General features: G+C 35.8%; 1 protein-coding gene across 9 annotated transcripts in view; it reads left to right on the top strand.

Annotated features, from left to right (window-relative positions):
- The window catches only part of PCDH11X (protocadherin 11 X-linked), a 438,899-nt gene that overhangs the window by 219,711 nt on the left and 200,540 nt on the right, over positions 1–18,648 (top strand). For 2 of the 9 annotated variants that reach the window (XM_085230311.1, XM_085230309.1), the window contains one exon: positions 4,159–4,179. The exons of the other annotated variants lie outside the window; for them this stretch is intronic. In XM_085230311.1, the coding sequence (XP_085086437.1) occupies positions 4,159–4,164 (6 nt within the window). In that variant the 3' untranslated portion in view covers positions 4,165–4,179. Of the gene's footprint in view, positions 1–4,158; positions 4,180–18,648 lie in introns of those variants that run through there. 9 annotated transcript variants of the gene reach the window in all.

Raw genomic sequence — 18,648 nt, 5'->3', positions numbered from 1 at the left:
GTAGACACAGTAAGTAGTTTATATGCTTTGGATGTTAATACAGAGAGGGCATATGTGGCAGACTTGCTTTTTCTGAATTAGTGAGACATGGTCTTACAAGTGATTTGTTATTTAATGAAATTTCAAGTAGCTGAGATAAAGCATCAAGTTCACTATAAACAAATCTTTTATTATATAAACAAATGAGATTTAAATTACAGTGATTTTTCACCTGATATAGATCATTGCAAAGTAAATAGTCATTTACATTACACCTTGTAGCTGTGGTGTATGAATATGTATTGCGGTGCTGATGAGCAGAGGCTGTTCAGGAGGAAGGGCTGCAGCCCTGCTCCTTTCTCTGTCTGGGGGTTCTGTCTGAGGCAGGGGATTGGACAGGGCTGGGTGCAACCTGAGCAGCCTCATTTCTCCTCCTGCAGTCTGTGTGGGGGGGTGGTGAAAGTTGAGCCCTTAGATATTAAATATTTTGTGTCAGAGGAGATAAAGGGTCCTCAGTCATTATCTTCAGTCCCATTTCCTTTCCTTTCCTTGCACAGGATTTTGATTTGTGAGAAACAAATTATTCTTTCTGTAAAATCTGATCAGTCAAGAAGGGGAAAACCATCTTGGATCTGACCTTTCCTTACATTAATGCCACGGGGCTAAAGCAGTTTGAATTACTATTTTTTTAACAGCTGTGTATTTTATAGACAAGATAATTACTCGTTTAACTCCTACTCATTTATAATAATAAATTATATAATATAATAAATAACTCATTTAACTTCCTGGTGGAACCACATGAACCACTTTAAGCTGTCTTTGGGAAATGCTGGAAAACACGGTGCAAAAAACATGGCCAGTATGGGCTGGATGCGTGTTGTAGGGGGAACATGTCCACCATGCAAGACTGGCTGCAAGCAGACATGCATGAACTATGGATATGGTTTTAATATTGCATTTCTTTTTAGATGAAAAAATCTTAATGCTCAGAAAAGAATTCTCTTTTTTGGGTTTGATCATTACATTAATTGACTGATTAGCTACAAACAAATTTTTCTACCTTCTCGGCCAAACAGTCTTTGTTTATCTCTCAAGTGCAGAGTAAGGTGGTACCTGAGGTTGTCATCAGGCAGAAAAGTGATTCCTACTAGTAAGTTCAGCCTTCATTCGAACTGTCAGTACAGTTGAGTTGTTGGTAATACACATTTGCTCTAACCTGGTGCATTGGAGAACATTTTCCTGACCCATTTATGCTTCTCCCATATACCCATAGCATACTGCTTGTAAATTATTTTCCTTTCTCTCGTGCTTTCAGCCTAATGATTAATAGTAAACCTAGTGATGAATGTGAACCAAAGGGTAGCAATTATAATTTCGTTAATTACCTAATAATTGGGGTCCAAGGCTCAACTGTGACTTTAGACTTTTACATCCTAAGGAATTAAAGAGAAATTTCTATTAATCACTGTCCTAGCTGCTGACAAGGCCTGCTCTAACAATAGATCTAATCACTTTAAGATAGACTACAATTAGAGTGAAGATGATAAAGGAATTCATCGTCTGATCCCGGGAGGTAACAGGAAGGAGCCTCTCTGTTACACCAGTGATTTGACTTTAAACGCTAAGTATTAAAGTCATGTTTCCCTGGTGATTTATAAATGTTTAAAGCTTTTAATAAACTTAACCTGACGACAGGAGTATAGTCAAAGCCAGATGGTTTTTTATAGTTTGATCTCTGTGTGGTGATTTGGCATCCCAGTTGCTGGATCATGAACCCACACCCCAGCCTTCTCCCTGGAAGAAAGTTATTGAAATTAAGGATATGTTTATTTATTTTTTCATTGAAAAAATGAAGTTTGAACCAATGTGCGATAAAATTGTAAACTGGAAAAGAGTTTGCATACCTGATTTTGTATAACCAAATAGAAACTTAGCTGTAGCATGAAAAGCAAGTATGTCAGGCTACTGAAAATAGAGAATGCCATATTTCGTATAAATCTTCTGGAGAAATTCTTCAGGTTCACTTTCTCTCTGTTATCTGATCAAAGTACAGAATTAAATGAAGCCACCAATGTGCAAGCAGCGTTCAATGAATAAAGACTCCATGCATAGAAAAATGAAGAATTTTCTAAAATCTTTATGTATAGATAAGCTACAGGTATCTGTATGTTAGATACTGAAATGATGTAACTAAAGCAACTGGAATAATAATTTGACATCACAAGGAAGCTGGTATAAATGCGATACAAATGGCAAAAGTAGCATGTCAGAAGCATGAAAATATGTTGGAATTATCAACACTTTAATCAATCATGAATTCTTATGGTAAATCTCTGCATTTCTTTGTTTTAGTCAAACACAAGTAATTTCCTAAAAACAAACATAGGTTTTAAAGTATTTGCAAATTAAACCTTCTAAGGCACAAATACTACAAGATTTTGTAAGTCTTTCCTAGTTAGAGTATTCATAGGATATCACTTAGTCATTGCAAGTACCAGGATATAAAGCAGTCTTCCCCGCACACAGAAAAAATCAGCTAAGACCTCTCTGGTGACAAGATTGTTGAAAATATAATTAAAGGCGAGTGAATTCTGGATGCTGATTTGAATTTTGAAGCATAATCATACCTGGGGTAATTCATCTTGTAGAACAATATAACTACTTTCTATGTACATAAAGTACAGCTTGGATCAAATTGTTAATTTCAAGGCAGTATTAGAGCTGTACACTTTCTAAATTGCACTATTGTTCTAAAGAGTGGATGGCTTCCTGTTCATAGCAACCATCTAAAACAAGTGTAGGAAGTAACCTGAGATGGAACCAGCCTAATGAAATGCTTTTCTATTGAAATCGAGATTTGAAAATAATCAGATTGTAATTTTCTTAGTGAATTTATCTTCCTTTTCAACTCCAAGTTTGAAACAAGTTTTGGTTTCCTTCATGATGTTTGTTGCTCCTCTTCATTTAACCTGTGACGCAGTGGACTATTTGTCTTGGTTATTTGCTTCATCACTATCAGATCTGAGTCGTTCAGCTCAGTTGATGTTGCTTCCTGCAGTTTGGTGAAGCATGTGACTCAAAGTAAGGATTTGATGCAACTTAGGAAGCTTTAGTTGCTTAGTCTAAACTAACAGAATCTAAGTTCACTAGAGTTAAAGGGGGCTATACCTCTGAGTGGGGCTCAGTTACATCACTCCTTCTCCTGGATGGTGTTTTAAGACCTTTTCCCTTCTTCTGTGTAAAACCTTATTACTTCTCCTTCAATTATGCTTGCACTGAAAGGAGAGTTTGGAGATAGCTAGTTTTCCATGAGAATTTGTACACAAAGAAGTCATTGCTTGGCAGTGTGGAGAGAGGAACATGTTTGAAGAATGGAGACACTTAAATTCAGGTGAATTGGAGTTCATGTGGCATTAGCTCATTTTTCCATAAAAATTCTTAACAATAGGGGGAAAATCGATAGTCTTTCACGAGCAAAGGAATTGAACTGCAAAGCGATTTGATGGTATAATACCAACAGACTGAGTTATGTGACTTTATTATTACATGGAGGAAAGTCACCTTTCCTCCGTGTAACCTTTTAAAAACATGCATACTATAAGTAGCAATGGAAATAATTTGAAGATCACAAATTTAAACCTCGATTGCTGCTACTATACTCCCTGTCTCCTTTCTTTATGAGGTTTCAAATCTGTCAGTTATGTTACGTTGAACTACACAGCAGTAATGTAAGGAAAAATTATAAATGTGAAGGTATATTGATGTTGACTGAAAAGGTTTTTTTTCTTCACTAGCTAAAAAAGGTATTTTTCATTCTTGCTATTCATCATAAAGTGATTGCATGCAGAATTTTGAGAATTTTAAGTGGAGTTCAAAATTAGTAGTCTGAGAAGAGTACACTCTGGGAAGATGTGCTCATTTTAAGCGATAGTGTAAACAATGGAAGTCTCAGCACAGACCAAATGAATAAAGTAATATGAATTTATATAACAGCATGGAAACAGAATGTGAGGAGCAGAAATACTGAAATGAAATATTTACAGAAAAGAAATTACTTTTTAAAGTCTTCGCTAACTATTACTATTACTGTTTGTTAGATTTTTGACAGTGCTGCAAGTTCCTGAAAGGCTTATATAATACTTTTTTACAAACACTTTTTTGTCTCCTTTTTCACAGTGTTGATAGCACTTTGCTGCACAGGAGGAACTAACTACAGCAAGTAGTTTAGGATTGAAAATCATCATCATCTTCACACTTGCTACCAGATTGCCATCTTTTATGTTTGAATAGTTAAACTTTATCATCTTTTGTCTGAAATTTGCCACAAGTTTTGTCTGTACATGTTTGGATGCAGTCCCAGTTTGTCAGAATGGAATTGAAATGGCATATAGTATTTTTTTGTTACTAAGCTTATATTAAGTAGTACCTGAAGGTGTGGACTTTATGTATCATCCTTAATTAACACTCATGATTATGGTTTTTTATATATGTGAACTCTGTTATTGTATTTTGATACATAAATAATTCATAATATTGTATAAAACAAATCTCAAAACAGTGATCTCACTTTGCTGATCACATTGAGAAGCAGAGCGTGAACAGTAAAGAAATGAAAAGAGCTGTTTAGAATAACTGATTTCTTCCCTCTCCTATTATTATTTTCTTCATTCTTTCCTTCATACTTGCACAGATTTTTATATATGCAATATAAGTAGTAAAATAGTGAGATGCTACAAATTCAGATGAGAATATTGCAGATTAACATACTTCAAAACTATTCTGGAATGAAGTTTCTCTGTATTGTAGTGAATGTTTGTATATGTGTTTTTTTGGGGGTGCATTTGAGATGGGATATCTCAGGGCAGCCAGTTTCTACTATTCCGTGGGTTATGAAGAAAGACTTCTTGTGTTCTCATCCATGAGGACTACAAATAATAGAATTTCCTTATTTGTGCCCTTCTTGTAAGGATTGAGAATACCAGCAGCATCCATATTATGACAAGTATAGCCATTTGGGATCCTGCTATCATATAATGCAGTGTAGCAAAAAGGTATCATAATGATGACTCGTTTCACCCAGATTGTGAAAGGCTGTGATTCATTAATGACAAATATATGCTCCAGATCATGACATCTACTGCAGATTGAAATCTTAAAATAATGGAAAGGCAAGAATAAAAAGGAAGAGGGGAAAAGGAAATCCCTCTGCCATCAGCTGAATGTATTCATTTTCACTTGATATTGATAAAATGAATAAGCAATAAAAATAAAAAATAAAAACAGTAAAAGAAGTGGTGAAACAGAATCTATGTAAAATCAAAATATGGAAGGATATTAACAACAGGCAATATTCACGCGTTCTTGCATAGCATCCTTTCATGTCCTTCATTATTATTCTTTCACTCTATCTTTCCAGGCACAGGAATCTTGGTTTAGAAAAAGATACAGTTTACAGTTGTTTGATATATTTAGGATTCTCAAAAGATCTATATGTTGTTCTTTATGTTTTGTGTGAGAGTACTTTGCTTTAAGACTTGTGCCTTGAAAACAATTACTGATGATTTAACTAGATTCCATAAAACCACTATCGTAAGTCTTGTTGCAAAATTAGCATGTCAGGCTTTTCATATAAATTCTGTGAGGAAACTTTCTTCAACTTTACATCAATCCTTTAAATCCCTGAAACTTTTCTTAACAAAGGACAGAAGAATAATAATTACTTTTTACGTGGAGTTTTTGTTTAAACAGAGTATGTTTTTCTACTCTGTATCTTACATTTAAATTAACTTCAGAGCTTTTCTCAGTTTTTCAGCATATTTAATTTGTTCTCTCAGTAAATTATGTTGGCACTTTTTGTCTCCTGTAACTTATGGCTTTAAATTCACCTTGAACTTGAGCTACATACTATCTGAGGAAATCTTTCCATTTCTTTGTTTCAATTTTTGGCTAAAGGCGTATATTTGCAAATATGTGTAGTGTGTTTGTGTATGATATCAGCTCTACAGCATTGCGCATGAAATGTTTAATGATTTTAGCAATAAATGTTTGCTTTTTCATTTTTCCTTCATGGTACTTCACTCTATTGTTGAAGTTGTCTTATAGGGTTTGTTTTCATTATAGATGCCATCTGTAGAACTTGGCTTCAAATTATGTTGGAGAACATATAACCATTTCAATAAAAGTAATTCTTATGTCAAGACATGGGCATGTTATGGATTGTAAATTTTGTTTTTACTGCCAGCCTCTACCAGATTTTCCTTGTTGCTCTGTGCAATTCTGTGTTGGACAAAATATTTCCATTGTTATTTTCTGAACAGTTAAGGACTTCATTTCAGGGTTAGAAGGGAAAAGGTATCTCAGTGTTGTTTCCTTCTTAGGCTTTTTGGCTTGTTCAGCTTGGTGGTGTGTTTTAGTCATTCTGGAGCAAACGAGGCAGGGTAACTTATTAGTAGCCTCACTAGGATTCTTTTTTTAATATTTCTGAATTCAACTATCAGAGGGAGCACCTCTCATAATCATTGCTAACCATTGCTATTCTGCTTTGAAGCGCTTTATATATAAGGTCTGTTCAGGTAGAACAATTGTGTATCTGAATCTGAGCACCTTGTAGCAAAACATTTCCATGGGGGAAAGCATTTGTCACATACCTGTGAAACTGAAGGTGAAGAGCTAGGAGTTGTTCACAGGCAGAGCTCTGCTTCTGTTCCCACACAGATGGACCTGGGTTGCGCTATATCTCTGTCCCATAGCCAAGCAGCAAGGGCAGGGTATTTTCATTTAAATTTTCCTGCGTTTGTTTGCAGATTACAGCAGCACCATGCTACAGCATTGGAGCTACACTTGAAGCATCTGAAGCATGAGGATATATTGGGCACTCTTAGGGTGTTATTTCCTTAGATGCTCTTGCATCCTCCTTCATGTCCTAGTGGCAACAGAAGAGATGTGGCCAGATGGTAATGCTTTATTGGTGTACGGCTGCACTCTGAAATGATAGTTAGGTGACCTCTACTGCACAGTGAATGCTTCAGCTGCCTGAAGTCTGCTCTAACTTAGCTAGGTGACAGAAATCTATTTTCTAACTTTCTTCACTCTGTTCTGGTAGCCTTATATATAGAACACTGCAAAGATGATTCTGCTATTTTTTTGCTCCATTTAATCTTCTGCTGAGTGACAGCAAAGGTGAATGACAAGCTCAATGCCTTGAGTTCCTTGCATAGGGATAGATAGCAATGTCACTGACTGTGTCTTAATGTTTATGAGAAAGTATTTTCATCTCCTTACTGTTGATCAACTTTGTAAATCTTTGAAAAGCAAAGATTTTGGAAATGTATTTCCAATTATACTGCTGAAATGGTACTATAAATGCATCGTGAGTGCCTGCTTTACTCAATTATGATAGTAAGTGAAAATATTTAAACTCTGAATTGTTAACATATTATTGACTAGGAGGTATTGAGAATTACTTGCTTGTATTCATTTGTCACATTAGCTTTCTGAACAGAAGTAGATATGCTACATGATTACAATGTATGACCCAACCTTCATGGTGCTTATGTTTCAAATGGTCCCATACTGCTTATTTACCAACTAATGTGGTTACTTTGGATTAAGCGCCAGGACTCTGAGATTTTTCTGCTGGTCAGCCTTCATGATGTAATTGTGGTTGAATTGCTAAGTAAGCAAATATTTCCAGTGGTGTCTGCAAGAAATTTCGATGCACAACTGTTTATTTTTGGCGAATCAGACTGATCTGAATCCAACATTTCTGTTCTATATTTTGTTTTTTAAGCCACTGTTATGATGAAGTTCAAACAACTTTTTTTTTTCAATCCCCTAGTAATTCTCTCTGTAGATTTTCAAAATTAAAATATCATCACAAGCTACTCAGATGGAGACCTTACCAAGCCTTACTTTAGATATTTGACATAAGGACCCTCCATGCTTTCATTTTCAATTTCCTTACATTTAGGAATAGTGCAGTTCAAGGAAGGATAGAATGATATTGTATCTGTATAGAAAACTGTGCAGATACATTGGAGTTTTCTTGTTAGGCTTAACTAGCTGGTATTGTTAAGTAAAATTTTACAGCATTCTGATGATAACAATAAACAGCATTTCTTGAGAACATAAATACACAGTATGCAGCACAAAAGATCCCAGAGTGAATTAGTCTGTAACTCTGTATGCCAGTGAACACAGGGCATGTGTAAATAAATGCAAATGGTTGACAAACTTCTTTGGTATAAAAGGGTGTTACTTAAGGAAAACCTAAGGATCACAGTTTTTCTCCTATGCATACAACCTGTTTTGTCTGTTTCAGATGACAGTTCTATCATCTTGCAAAACATAATAAAAACAGTTCTTCAGTGATTTAAAATTGGCTTAGGATGGGTGTGTAGAAACTCTGTGAAGAGTATCAAACCATCAATTTATATTTATAAAATTAGTAGCTTAATGCAATCAGTTGCACATGAAACTGTGCTTATCTTTGGCATTCACTGGAGACTCTGTTAGGCTAAGTGCAAAGGATTATGAGAGGAAAAGGTTGAACTTTCCTCTTACCCACTGGCCTGCAACAATGTTGTAAGTATGCATTACAAGTAAAGTGGTATTGAAGCCAAGAAGGTGAACTAAGGCAGACTAGATGTTCAAACAAGGATGTCAGTCAGTGTGATCACTGCGACTCATCATGCTTCACTCCCAGCAGATGGTCTGATAGCACACTTTTAATTTATTAGCTAATGTGAGACACCGTATTGATTTAATACTTTGTTATACTGGCTTACAGCTATGTTGTGCTTTTTTTTTTTTTTTTTTTTTTTTTTTTGGAGCATGACCTCAGTGAAATCAGCTTTACGTCTGTAACAGCACTAAAATAAATCATGTGTTTCACCAAAACACTCCTAAGTGTTGACTAGTAAAATTTGCATGAAGATGAATATGTATGTGTGTATCTTTGTAAGGGTGCATGCAGTCTTCACTTGAATAAATAAGAATCCATTTTTCAGGCATATTTTCAGAATTATTTGACGCCTAAGTTTAACTGATTTCAGCAGAGAGGTAAATGTCCAGATGTCTTTGAGGATCTGAGAAGATTTTGTATTTTTATTTTTGCTGAAAGAGTTTTATTGCTTTTATGAAAATTCAGAACTTGCTTGAATTTTTCTCTTGAGCTAAGAAAGTCACAAGATTTTTTTTTAAATTGAAGAAAAAGTTAGGAAGGCACTTTTTCCATTACCTTAGAATTAATATTTTATTTATATTACTTGCTTGAAGTGTATCTCCATCAGTTTGAGGTATGTGGTCAAGTGTATTCTTTTCATTCAACTGCAAGTTTTCAAGGTTCTCTGGGGATGTGGTATCCAATATTTCTATTAAAAGAGAGCACACAGAATACAGTTTGACTTCCCTAAGGGAAACAGAATGAAGTTGGCACAGATTGTGCTATAGATTCATAAGCAAAAAGGGCAAGAGGAGGAAGATGTGAGATCTGTGTTCAGTTAGCAGCATGACTTGGTTGCATTGGTGACATTCAGCACTTGGGTCACTAGTCTTAGGAAGGTCATTGGTATAGGTGAACGATTTTACAACTTGTAACAACAAAAAGTCACGTAGGTACTTGGATTTCCAGCCTGCATAGACTGGGAATTTGACTGTGCTTTGGCTTTTGCTCTTCATCATACTCTTGTAAAGACACAGTGCTGCTTTTTAACCACACCTTTGTTTCCACGTGTGTAGATACGACATAGTATTTTGTCTCTCAATGATTCATCTGATAGATAACTGCCTTTGAGTTATGCTGCACATGAAAGCCATGTAAAATTTCAAAGACATAAGGGCTGGTCTTCTGTATAAAATCTAATAATAGGTACAAAATAGTAACTGCCCCCAACATTTAAACTAATGTAATCTTTGTACTGCATCAGAATTTATCAAATATGTGGGAAAGTATATATTTGTAACTGAAGCTTCCAGTTAGTCTCTCCAGTACTTAAGTTTCTGGCCTTTAGATGGGAGTAGGCAGTATGTATATGAATAGCGTTCTGTTATTTCTTATGCTGATCAGGCAGTTATGATTTTCTCTTTGTTTGAAAAGGAGATTTTCTTCTGAAACTGGGATCTTGCAAAAGGTATAGAAGCTTTTCAAGATGAAACTCATTAGGAAAAGAAAATTAAGCGTTAGCTGCATATCGATGAAGAGGAGAATTTTTTTCCTGAAATTCTTTGGCTTCATATAGAAATGTTGATTTCTGTGAAAGAAGTATTTTAAAATACTAATGTCTGATACTCATCTTGTAAGCAATTTTCAGCCTGTCTTTATTTTCCCACCAGTAATGTATTTCCTGCTGTTTGGAAACTACATGCAGCTGGTAACATCACTTTGAAATATTCTTATATTAAAATGTAACACACTGTGATAAAGTGGACTACACTGATGTTAATTTTCATATAACCATGTCAAAAAATTAGTGAATAGGAGCTGTAAGGTAATGAGAGGGATTCTGAAACAAATGTGATAAAATGGTGATGAGGTTGGCCTTTGCTGTAAGGGTAGCTGGAATATCTGTGTTGACATTGCCACTGAAAAGACTTGATCAGTCCTAAATTAATTTTGTCTTGAGTAGGTCCACAAGCTGTTGCCCTTATTTTTTTTATGAAGAACAAAGGTTTTACATTATAGGCAGTTTTTCAAATCCATGACAAATAGCATGTCACTAGCACATGTTCCTTAACTGGGGAACTGAGAGAAAATTTCAAGTAAAATGTCATTGTGAGATTTTAATACAAAGCAATCTACTTTTCATATTTTTTCAGTAATGGGCTAAGTTGACATGGCCATAAAGGAGATCAAATGGAACTGTTAACATCTGGTGATGTCTTTATAAACAAATATAAAGAAGGCATAACCCAGAAACTGTTAGGCAACATCAGTAATTACCAGCCTGACCGGCTCACCTTGCTTCAGCTCTCTTGGAATTATCTATAGACAAAAAGAACCAGATCAAAATGTGCCTGACATTATCACAGCCTCAGGTATGCCCTTGCAAGTAAAGTGAAGATGTTTGGTAAAGACCCGGTAGTCAAAGCCTGAGCTTAAAATAAATGAACTCATCTGGCTGACAGTGATTAAGGAACGCGCAGATCTAAAGGGGGTTTATCAGTGGGGACTGGGCTAATTTGGTGGAAAGACGACTTCTGCAGTAGGCACTGTTGGAGTCAGCAGAGGGCACAGCCTAATGCTTCCAAATTAATAAAGTCTGAAAACATTTGAAATCCCAGGTGGTTTCTTATATTGGTCTTTTGCTTTAATATGGTAAAATAATGTATCTTTATGTGACAGCTGACCATTACAGATTTACAATAAAGAAAAATACTCCCAAAATGATTCTTATGCACATTTGTATTGAAAAATATTTTTAAAAATTACTGCACAGGGAGATAAATTGTGACTTGATTTCAGAATGCTGATTAATTTGGTCCTGAGTGTACTTTTCCCAAAAAAGGTTAATGAATCTGTTGAACTAATGAACTTTTCTTAATTAATACAAGTTTCAATTTTCTCAGAGCAAGGGCATTAGAGAAGAGAGCAATGAATACCACGCAAATAAGCACATATTCACTGTGCTTTTGTCAACTCTGTATACTACCCATGCATAGATGATGAGTTGTTTTGCTGCCTCTGTACAAAACACCCAAGGAATGAATCTGTGCATGCATATGTAAATATAAGTAGATAATTCAGGGCTCTGTCTGGAATATATTTATAGGTAGAGGTTTTGTCCCTCAGAGACTCTTTTTCTTTGTTTAGCTGTTTCAAAGAGATGAAATTCCTACAAGCAGAAATCTGTTCTTGTAGTTAAACTGCCCTATAGATCCTAAGGTGGAAAGGCTTCTGCTCAATGTGGCAGCATTTTTTCCTTACTAATGTCTAAAATTAAATCGCCCTGAGGCCCTGAGCAAATGGCCAGCCTTGTAAAGGAGTGTGTTCACCAAAGTGCTAAACGAGAGGTGGCAGGAGCTGAACTGATGGGGATTCTCAGCGGAGCACATTACGTACTGCTGCGTGCTTGCCTGAGGTGAAGTTACAAAGTGGTTTCCATCCGTCGAGGCAGGCAGGTAACTGAAATAGAAGCTTGGGAGCTGGCAATGTAAAAGTCGCTGCCTGCCCCTGGCCAGTTGCCTTTAAAGCAGCTGTCACCACACAGTCGGTGTGTTCGACATGAAGGTGTGCGGAACCGTTGGAGGGTTTGGGAGAACATATGTTCCAACACCAACTTCCCTGTTTGCCTGCAAGCATCACACTGTACCTTTTCATCCTGAAGTAGCCAACTAGCCACTTCATATCTCTATAAAGCAACCAGACACCATTTCCCATACTGATCTCCTTCAGTTTTTGACAGTTTCTCCTGGTCTAGTATTAAATGGGGAGGTTGGTGGCCCTGCCTGTGGCTGGGGGGTTGAAGATTCAGGATCCTGGAGGTCCCTTCCAACCCTGGCCATTCTGTGATTCTGTGATTCTGTCAGTCTGTGCCTTGGAGAGCACTGCTCTCATTTGCTCTTTGGGCTCGGCACCTCTGTGTTCTCCTCAGATGGAGGCTGGGCAGTAACTGGTGGTCAGCGGAGCAGATCCCTCAGGCCCAGCGTTGTGCTGGCAGAACAGGAGAAGTCAGATTTTCCAGTGCACAGGCTGCACGGCTGGCTTCAAATTAGGGAAATTTATTTCCTCTATAATTATATTAAATACCTTAATAAAGGAAAAGGTATTAAATAGATCATTCCTATTTATAAAAGTAATATTTATGCTGTTATTCTGCTAAGTAGCTATTAAGGATTGTCAAAGATGATTTGTAAAATAGGAAGTTAGATCTTAATTATGTAGACTTTTGTGGTTAGCAAGGCTCCCTGTTACATCCTCTTCCTGTAGTGGGGAAATTTACAGAGCTAATACACTCAAGTGAGGTAACTAGATGTGAGGGAAAGGGAGGAGACACAGCAGTTGTGAAGGGCCTTTCAGCTGCATCTTTTTCTGAGAAATACCCCAAGATGCCTTGTGTTTGTATAAAACTGGCTGCCATTTCAGGCCCTTAGAACCAGTTTCAGTAGTCCCTCTTTATTTTAGTTCATGGATGCAGCAGCTGAAATATCCCTCACAGTTTTTCTATCCTTAAATTACCTTCCAGTGTTTCAGAAAGAGCTCTGAAGGAAGTCAGTGATGCTTTACATTGCTCCTGTATCCGTATGCAGTCCTACAAAGGAGTTACCCTTACTGATGTGTAGGGTTATGCTGAATATGAAAATAAATCCCTGTCTCTTTGTACTTGCTTGCTTGTCTGGTCAGAACCAATCAGTTCTGGCAGGAGAGGGAGTAAACTACTGTCAATGCAGGGCTCAAAAAGAACTTGCAAGGAGGAATGGAGCCGTGAAACTACATCTGCTTCAATTCCGAGGGTAGGCAGGCTTCTGTGATTCGGTTCACACTGAAATGATAATAAATAGTCTTTTAAATTGTTGAATTTGTTTTGGGATCGAAGGTGCCTTCTTGATTCTAATATAATGCATATAAATATTATATAATTGCTTCTATGTGCAATTCTACTTTGGAGAAAGGAAATTCAAATTGTCTGAAAGGCAATGTGTAAGACTGTCCTTTCTGAAAAATGATTGCCTTTAGATTTCATATATATATTTAAAATCTCAAATGGTAGTTCAGCAAGATAATACTAGTTAACAGTGTGCTTGTGACAAAGTATAGAAAATGGAATTGACTTCTTTGCTTTTCATTTATCAGCAATGTTGTTCTTCTATTACCAGTTCCAGGAATTATATTCTTGATGATGTTACATGACTCAAATTAACCTTACAAAGGTATGCATAACAGGGAGATGAAAACATTAGATTTGTGTATTTTTAATAATTTACACCTTAAAGGTTTTAATGTATGTTGCTTTAATGTACAGCCATTAAAGGTGTAATCACTATTTTTTTGAAAATACTAACAGCATAGATCCATCTATGTTGATATTCACTTAGCAGTGTAGACTGAACAGCTGCTAGATGAGCAATATACACATGCAAACAATAATCAAATACTTCCTCTGAGATGGAAGCTGTAAAAGAAAGCATCTTTAGAGTAAGAATGCTTTAAAAAAGGGAACTTGTGTTACGTGAACAATGAAAATAAGTAAGATCAATGCCAGGAAACAGGATTATGCCCCCAGATCCTTTCATACTACATTTAAGATCTGTAGATGGATACTTACTAGTAAAAAGATAAAATGTTTTCTGCTCCTTGTGAGGCCCAAGTATCTTAAGATGTTGAAAAACAGCGTCTGGGAGAGCTGAAAGGGGTCTTCTTACAAGTCCCTGTTCTTCTCCCTAGCATTTACAGGAAATCAGTCATACGAGTATGATGATTAATTCTTGTGTTACACTGATTGAACTGTTTGTACAAAACCAGCTCTGTTAATACACAGCTCCATCTGTAGATAATACAGAAAGCTCAGATACTATAATGGAACAATTAAGAAAAGCAGTTCGCATTCTTCCTGGGAGAATACTAAGATAATACAACACAAAAAAAAACCACAAATGAAAATATTACCTAAATATTGAATGACAGCATTCCTTTAGTGTTTATATAAGACTTTGTTTGAAAGTCTATTCTCTTTAATACTCAGCAAGCTTATCTGTGTTTTGAAAATAAAATTTGGTTTGCTACACTCATTCTTAACTTGTATAAATATTTGCTTGTATTTTCATATTTAACATTATTGTGTTTCTTTTTTTTTCACTGTCACAGATGTAGGCAATTTTCTATTTCTTCCCCCCAGCATTCTTTTGGCAGCTAATGAATGTAGCCCTTTGGATCTCATCTGATCTTTGGCAGGATATCTGGAATTGATGTCCTAGGATGTGCATAGCTAGCTCAGTAATGATGTTACAGGAAAGCTAAACACTCCAAGCTACAAAGCTCTATTCAGAAATTTTATCTCTGATCCAGAGGCAAACTCTAAAATGCTGTAGTCCCGTGAATCGCAAAATGAATATTCAATAATGCACTGAGATAGCCAAGGGAATGAAAGGGTAATCCTCTAAGGAAAGCATAATACTAGCAAGTCAGAGTGCTCGGACTCCTTGTAAGAGTAACGTGATGTATTCTTGAGCAAATTGCTTAATTGTTTCTCCATTGTCTTCAGAAAGAAATGTAATGATGCAGTACAAACTATTGTTAGTGTGTGGCTTTCTACCCATATTCAGTATGAAGATTGTACCTTGAGGGACGCTAAAGTCAGTACGCATTTCACGTGCTTGAAACTAATTCCCAGTTCTATGGAAGTAACTGAGCAATCCCATCTAGGATTTATTCAGGATGCTAACAGGTGAGAATAGCTATCAAAAGGTACCTGAGCTGATGTGAGACAGGTGGAGTACTCTGTCACTCTTCTCATCTCTTCGCAATAATTCATTAAATACTTCTACCTGTGTCAGTTGTAGGTAAAACCTGTAGTGGAATTACTTGTCTCTGTTCTTGTTAATCCCTTGGCTGTCAGCTCTCATCAGGCATTACATTCTGCCTGTCTTAGCAATTTCTAACATGCAAATTCTGTGGCTGTTGAAATGCTGCTAGACCACCTCATATAGGTATATATTATGGATTTGGGTGTCATATATTAATCTTATATTAATATTTCTCTTTGTAGTTTGGATACTTTCTAGCTTAGTTTTTAAGAGCAAATAATTGAAATCCTTTAAAATTTTCCTGCAAGTAGACATTTCTTTTATTTAATGGCTTCCCCTGAAACATCAAACAGACTGAGTTCCAGTTTCAATGGAAGAAAATATACACCAGTACATCTTGTTAGAAGTATAATGCTCTAATAAATTTTACATGATGGTGATTACATTGACAATAGCAGCCCTAATGCTTTATTGAAATCTAGCTACCTGGACACTGGGCATAAGCAGTCATTTAAATTTTAAATCTTTAGGTAGAATAGCACATCAACAGCTGAAGCTTTATGTATATCCATATAACTTCTGAAAGAAGATTCAGAGATTTTAGTTATGTCTTTAAATTTCAGAAAGGATACTTTAACTTTTTAAGAAGCATCTTGATCAAGATCCTGTTTGAATGTTTGAATACTTACACAATATTTGACTACTGCGCTGTGTCTTGGTACACTGTATGGCCCAAGAAAAAGGCCAACTCATCACCTTAATTTTCTTGTGTCTTAACGACTGTAAAATACTGTCAATCAATACCTTGTATATAATATATATAGAATTATAGAATTGTAGAATGGCTTTGGTTGAACAGGACCATAATGATCATCTAGTAGCCACCTACAGATGTTAATGTAATTAAATAACTTTTCCATCTTGAGCAGCGAAAGGAAGGTTTTGCCCAGACTGCCAGCTTTACCTGTGCTTCACTTACCTATATTGTAAAGGAACAATTTGCTGTGAAGTGTTTACCAGAGTGTTTCAGAGAACTGGAAGTGTTTGTTCTCGTAACACAGTTGCTGGAATGAAGATGATGCAGAAGAGCCTAATGCTCTCCTTCCACCTTGCCTCTGATCAGTCATAGATTTAACAGTAGAATAAATTGAAAGTATGGTATTAACAAATGTAACCTGGGGAGGGAGACAGAGAAAAATGGTGGACAGAATAGGAAATGAACAGAATACTGTAAGTTATTATATAGAAAAATCCTCTCCTTTGTAAAAAAAACACAAATACAACAGCTACCTCACCTCAAACAAACAACAAATCATATTCATTGCTGAAGAAGGATGCAGTATATTTCTGAGTGGAATAACTAATTCTGAAGCTTTCAGTTTGTTCCCGTACTTTAAATGCTATTTTCAAAAGTAGTTTTGTCCACTTTATTAGGCTTTTAATGTAAAAGTGGATCTTTGTGAATTTTTTTTCTTTTTTAAGGCTGCAAACATGTAAGGACATTGTTTTGATAATCCTGAATGAGGACTGGCATATGCTTTGTGTACTATCAGTAGGCTGGAACCAATGTGGCAGAGAACCCATGTAACTTGTTTTCCAGCAACTCTTTTGGCAGCTTTTTGGGCATTGGGTTGCTGAATAAATAAATGAATGAAAAACTTGTCAGTCTTCTCAGACCAGTCACTGACTTCATCTTTCTTTTTTTTTTTTTTTTTTTAATTTTTATTTTTTGCATTATTTTGATTTTCGGGTTTATACATACTTCCTGTGCGTTGATCAGAGCCCTTTGTAATGTTTTTATGTGCATGTGTATGCTTACTTAAAGTTAGAATACTCTTTTGTTGTTGCTGTTGTTATTTTTGGAGTATAGCATTCCCTACAAGTCTGAGAGTTGCCAATAACTAGTACCTCATTTGGACCCTTACTGTGTTGCATATTGCTTATTCCTCTTTAAGTTTCCTTCTTCTAGTTCAAGTTAGAAGTTTTTCTTTGTTATTTTCCTCTACAGTACCTATTCTTTTTCCATACTTGAATAAATTTATATTTATAAAATAATCAAGAAGATATGATATCACTTAGATCTCATAGGTTGCAGAGTGGAAAATGTGGAATTGTGGCATATCCTTGTATACTATGCACTGTAACAAAAACATACCATTTTTCTGGATGTATGAATGTGAGCATAACACCAAGAAGGAAAACATCTGATTACAATAATTGTGTTAACAGAGAATATGCATTTTTTTATAGTGTGCTTGTAGGTATGTGGTGTGAATGAGTGTGTTTGCTGAATACTAAGACCACCTCAAGAAGAGAGGTTGAGAAACAGTAAACAATAAATGGGATTATTGACCCAGTTTAATAAATGGCCTGTTGAAATAGTTTATGTGTGTATAGGAGTCTATGCTACATAAAAATCTTTGATGTAGGCTTGAAAGATTCATTCAAAGAAAATATTTATTATACACTGAACTATGTATTGTCTTGATTATTGATGTTTGCTATTTTCTGACAGAGAAAGATTTTGTTACAATTAAAATATGCATATATATATCCTGGTGTTATTCATAACATCAAAGAACCAACCAGGAATTCTGCACCCTCATTACACTGCTTCACATGCCATACTGTCTGGTGTGTGTGACCATTATAACATACTGAATACTGACTGTTATTCTTCTCAATACACCCAAAATTGTAATATCCTTTTTCCTTCTCTTTTTTTAAGGGGAAAAAAAAAAAAAAAAAAAAAGATTGAATTTGTGACTTAAATGAGTCTTTTATTATTATAGTTTATATGGAGTTTAGATAGCTTAACAACATTTTTGGGGTCAGCTATTTGATGCTGAGGCAGCATAACACTTTTTTTGTGGCAGTTTCCTTAATTAATGGGGATCTCAAGTGCTTTCTGTGAAGTCCTCTAGTAACTTCAGGGAAAGTTTCCTGATTCTTTAACCTTTCTCATCAGAAGGTATTACTGGAAGAAAACAACAATTTAGAATGAAAGATGCAATGGGTTAACACTTCCAAAATTTAGCTTTTCGGGCGGTTAGAATACGAACCAATGAGTTATTTTAGAACTGGAAATACAGGGAGAAGAAGAAGCTCAGTATACATTCTGTTCTGCTTAGGGGTCTAAGCTTAAACAGGAACAAGTTGATTCAATATTTTCTTGTAATTTCTTAAGAAACAAATATATCTCTTGTC

The sequence above is a fragment of the Meleagris gallopavo genome, chromosome 9 (assembly GCF_905368555.1).
Source record: "Meleagris gallopavo chromosome 9, MGAL_WU_HG_1.1, whole genome shotgun sequence".
NCBI lineage: Eukaryota > Metazoa > Chordata > Aves > Galliformes > Phasianidae > Meleagris > Meleagris gallopavo.
This window is presented reverse-complemented; position numbering and strand designations above follow the sequence as displayed.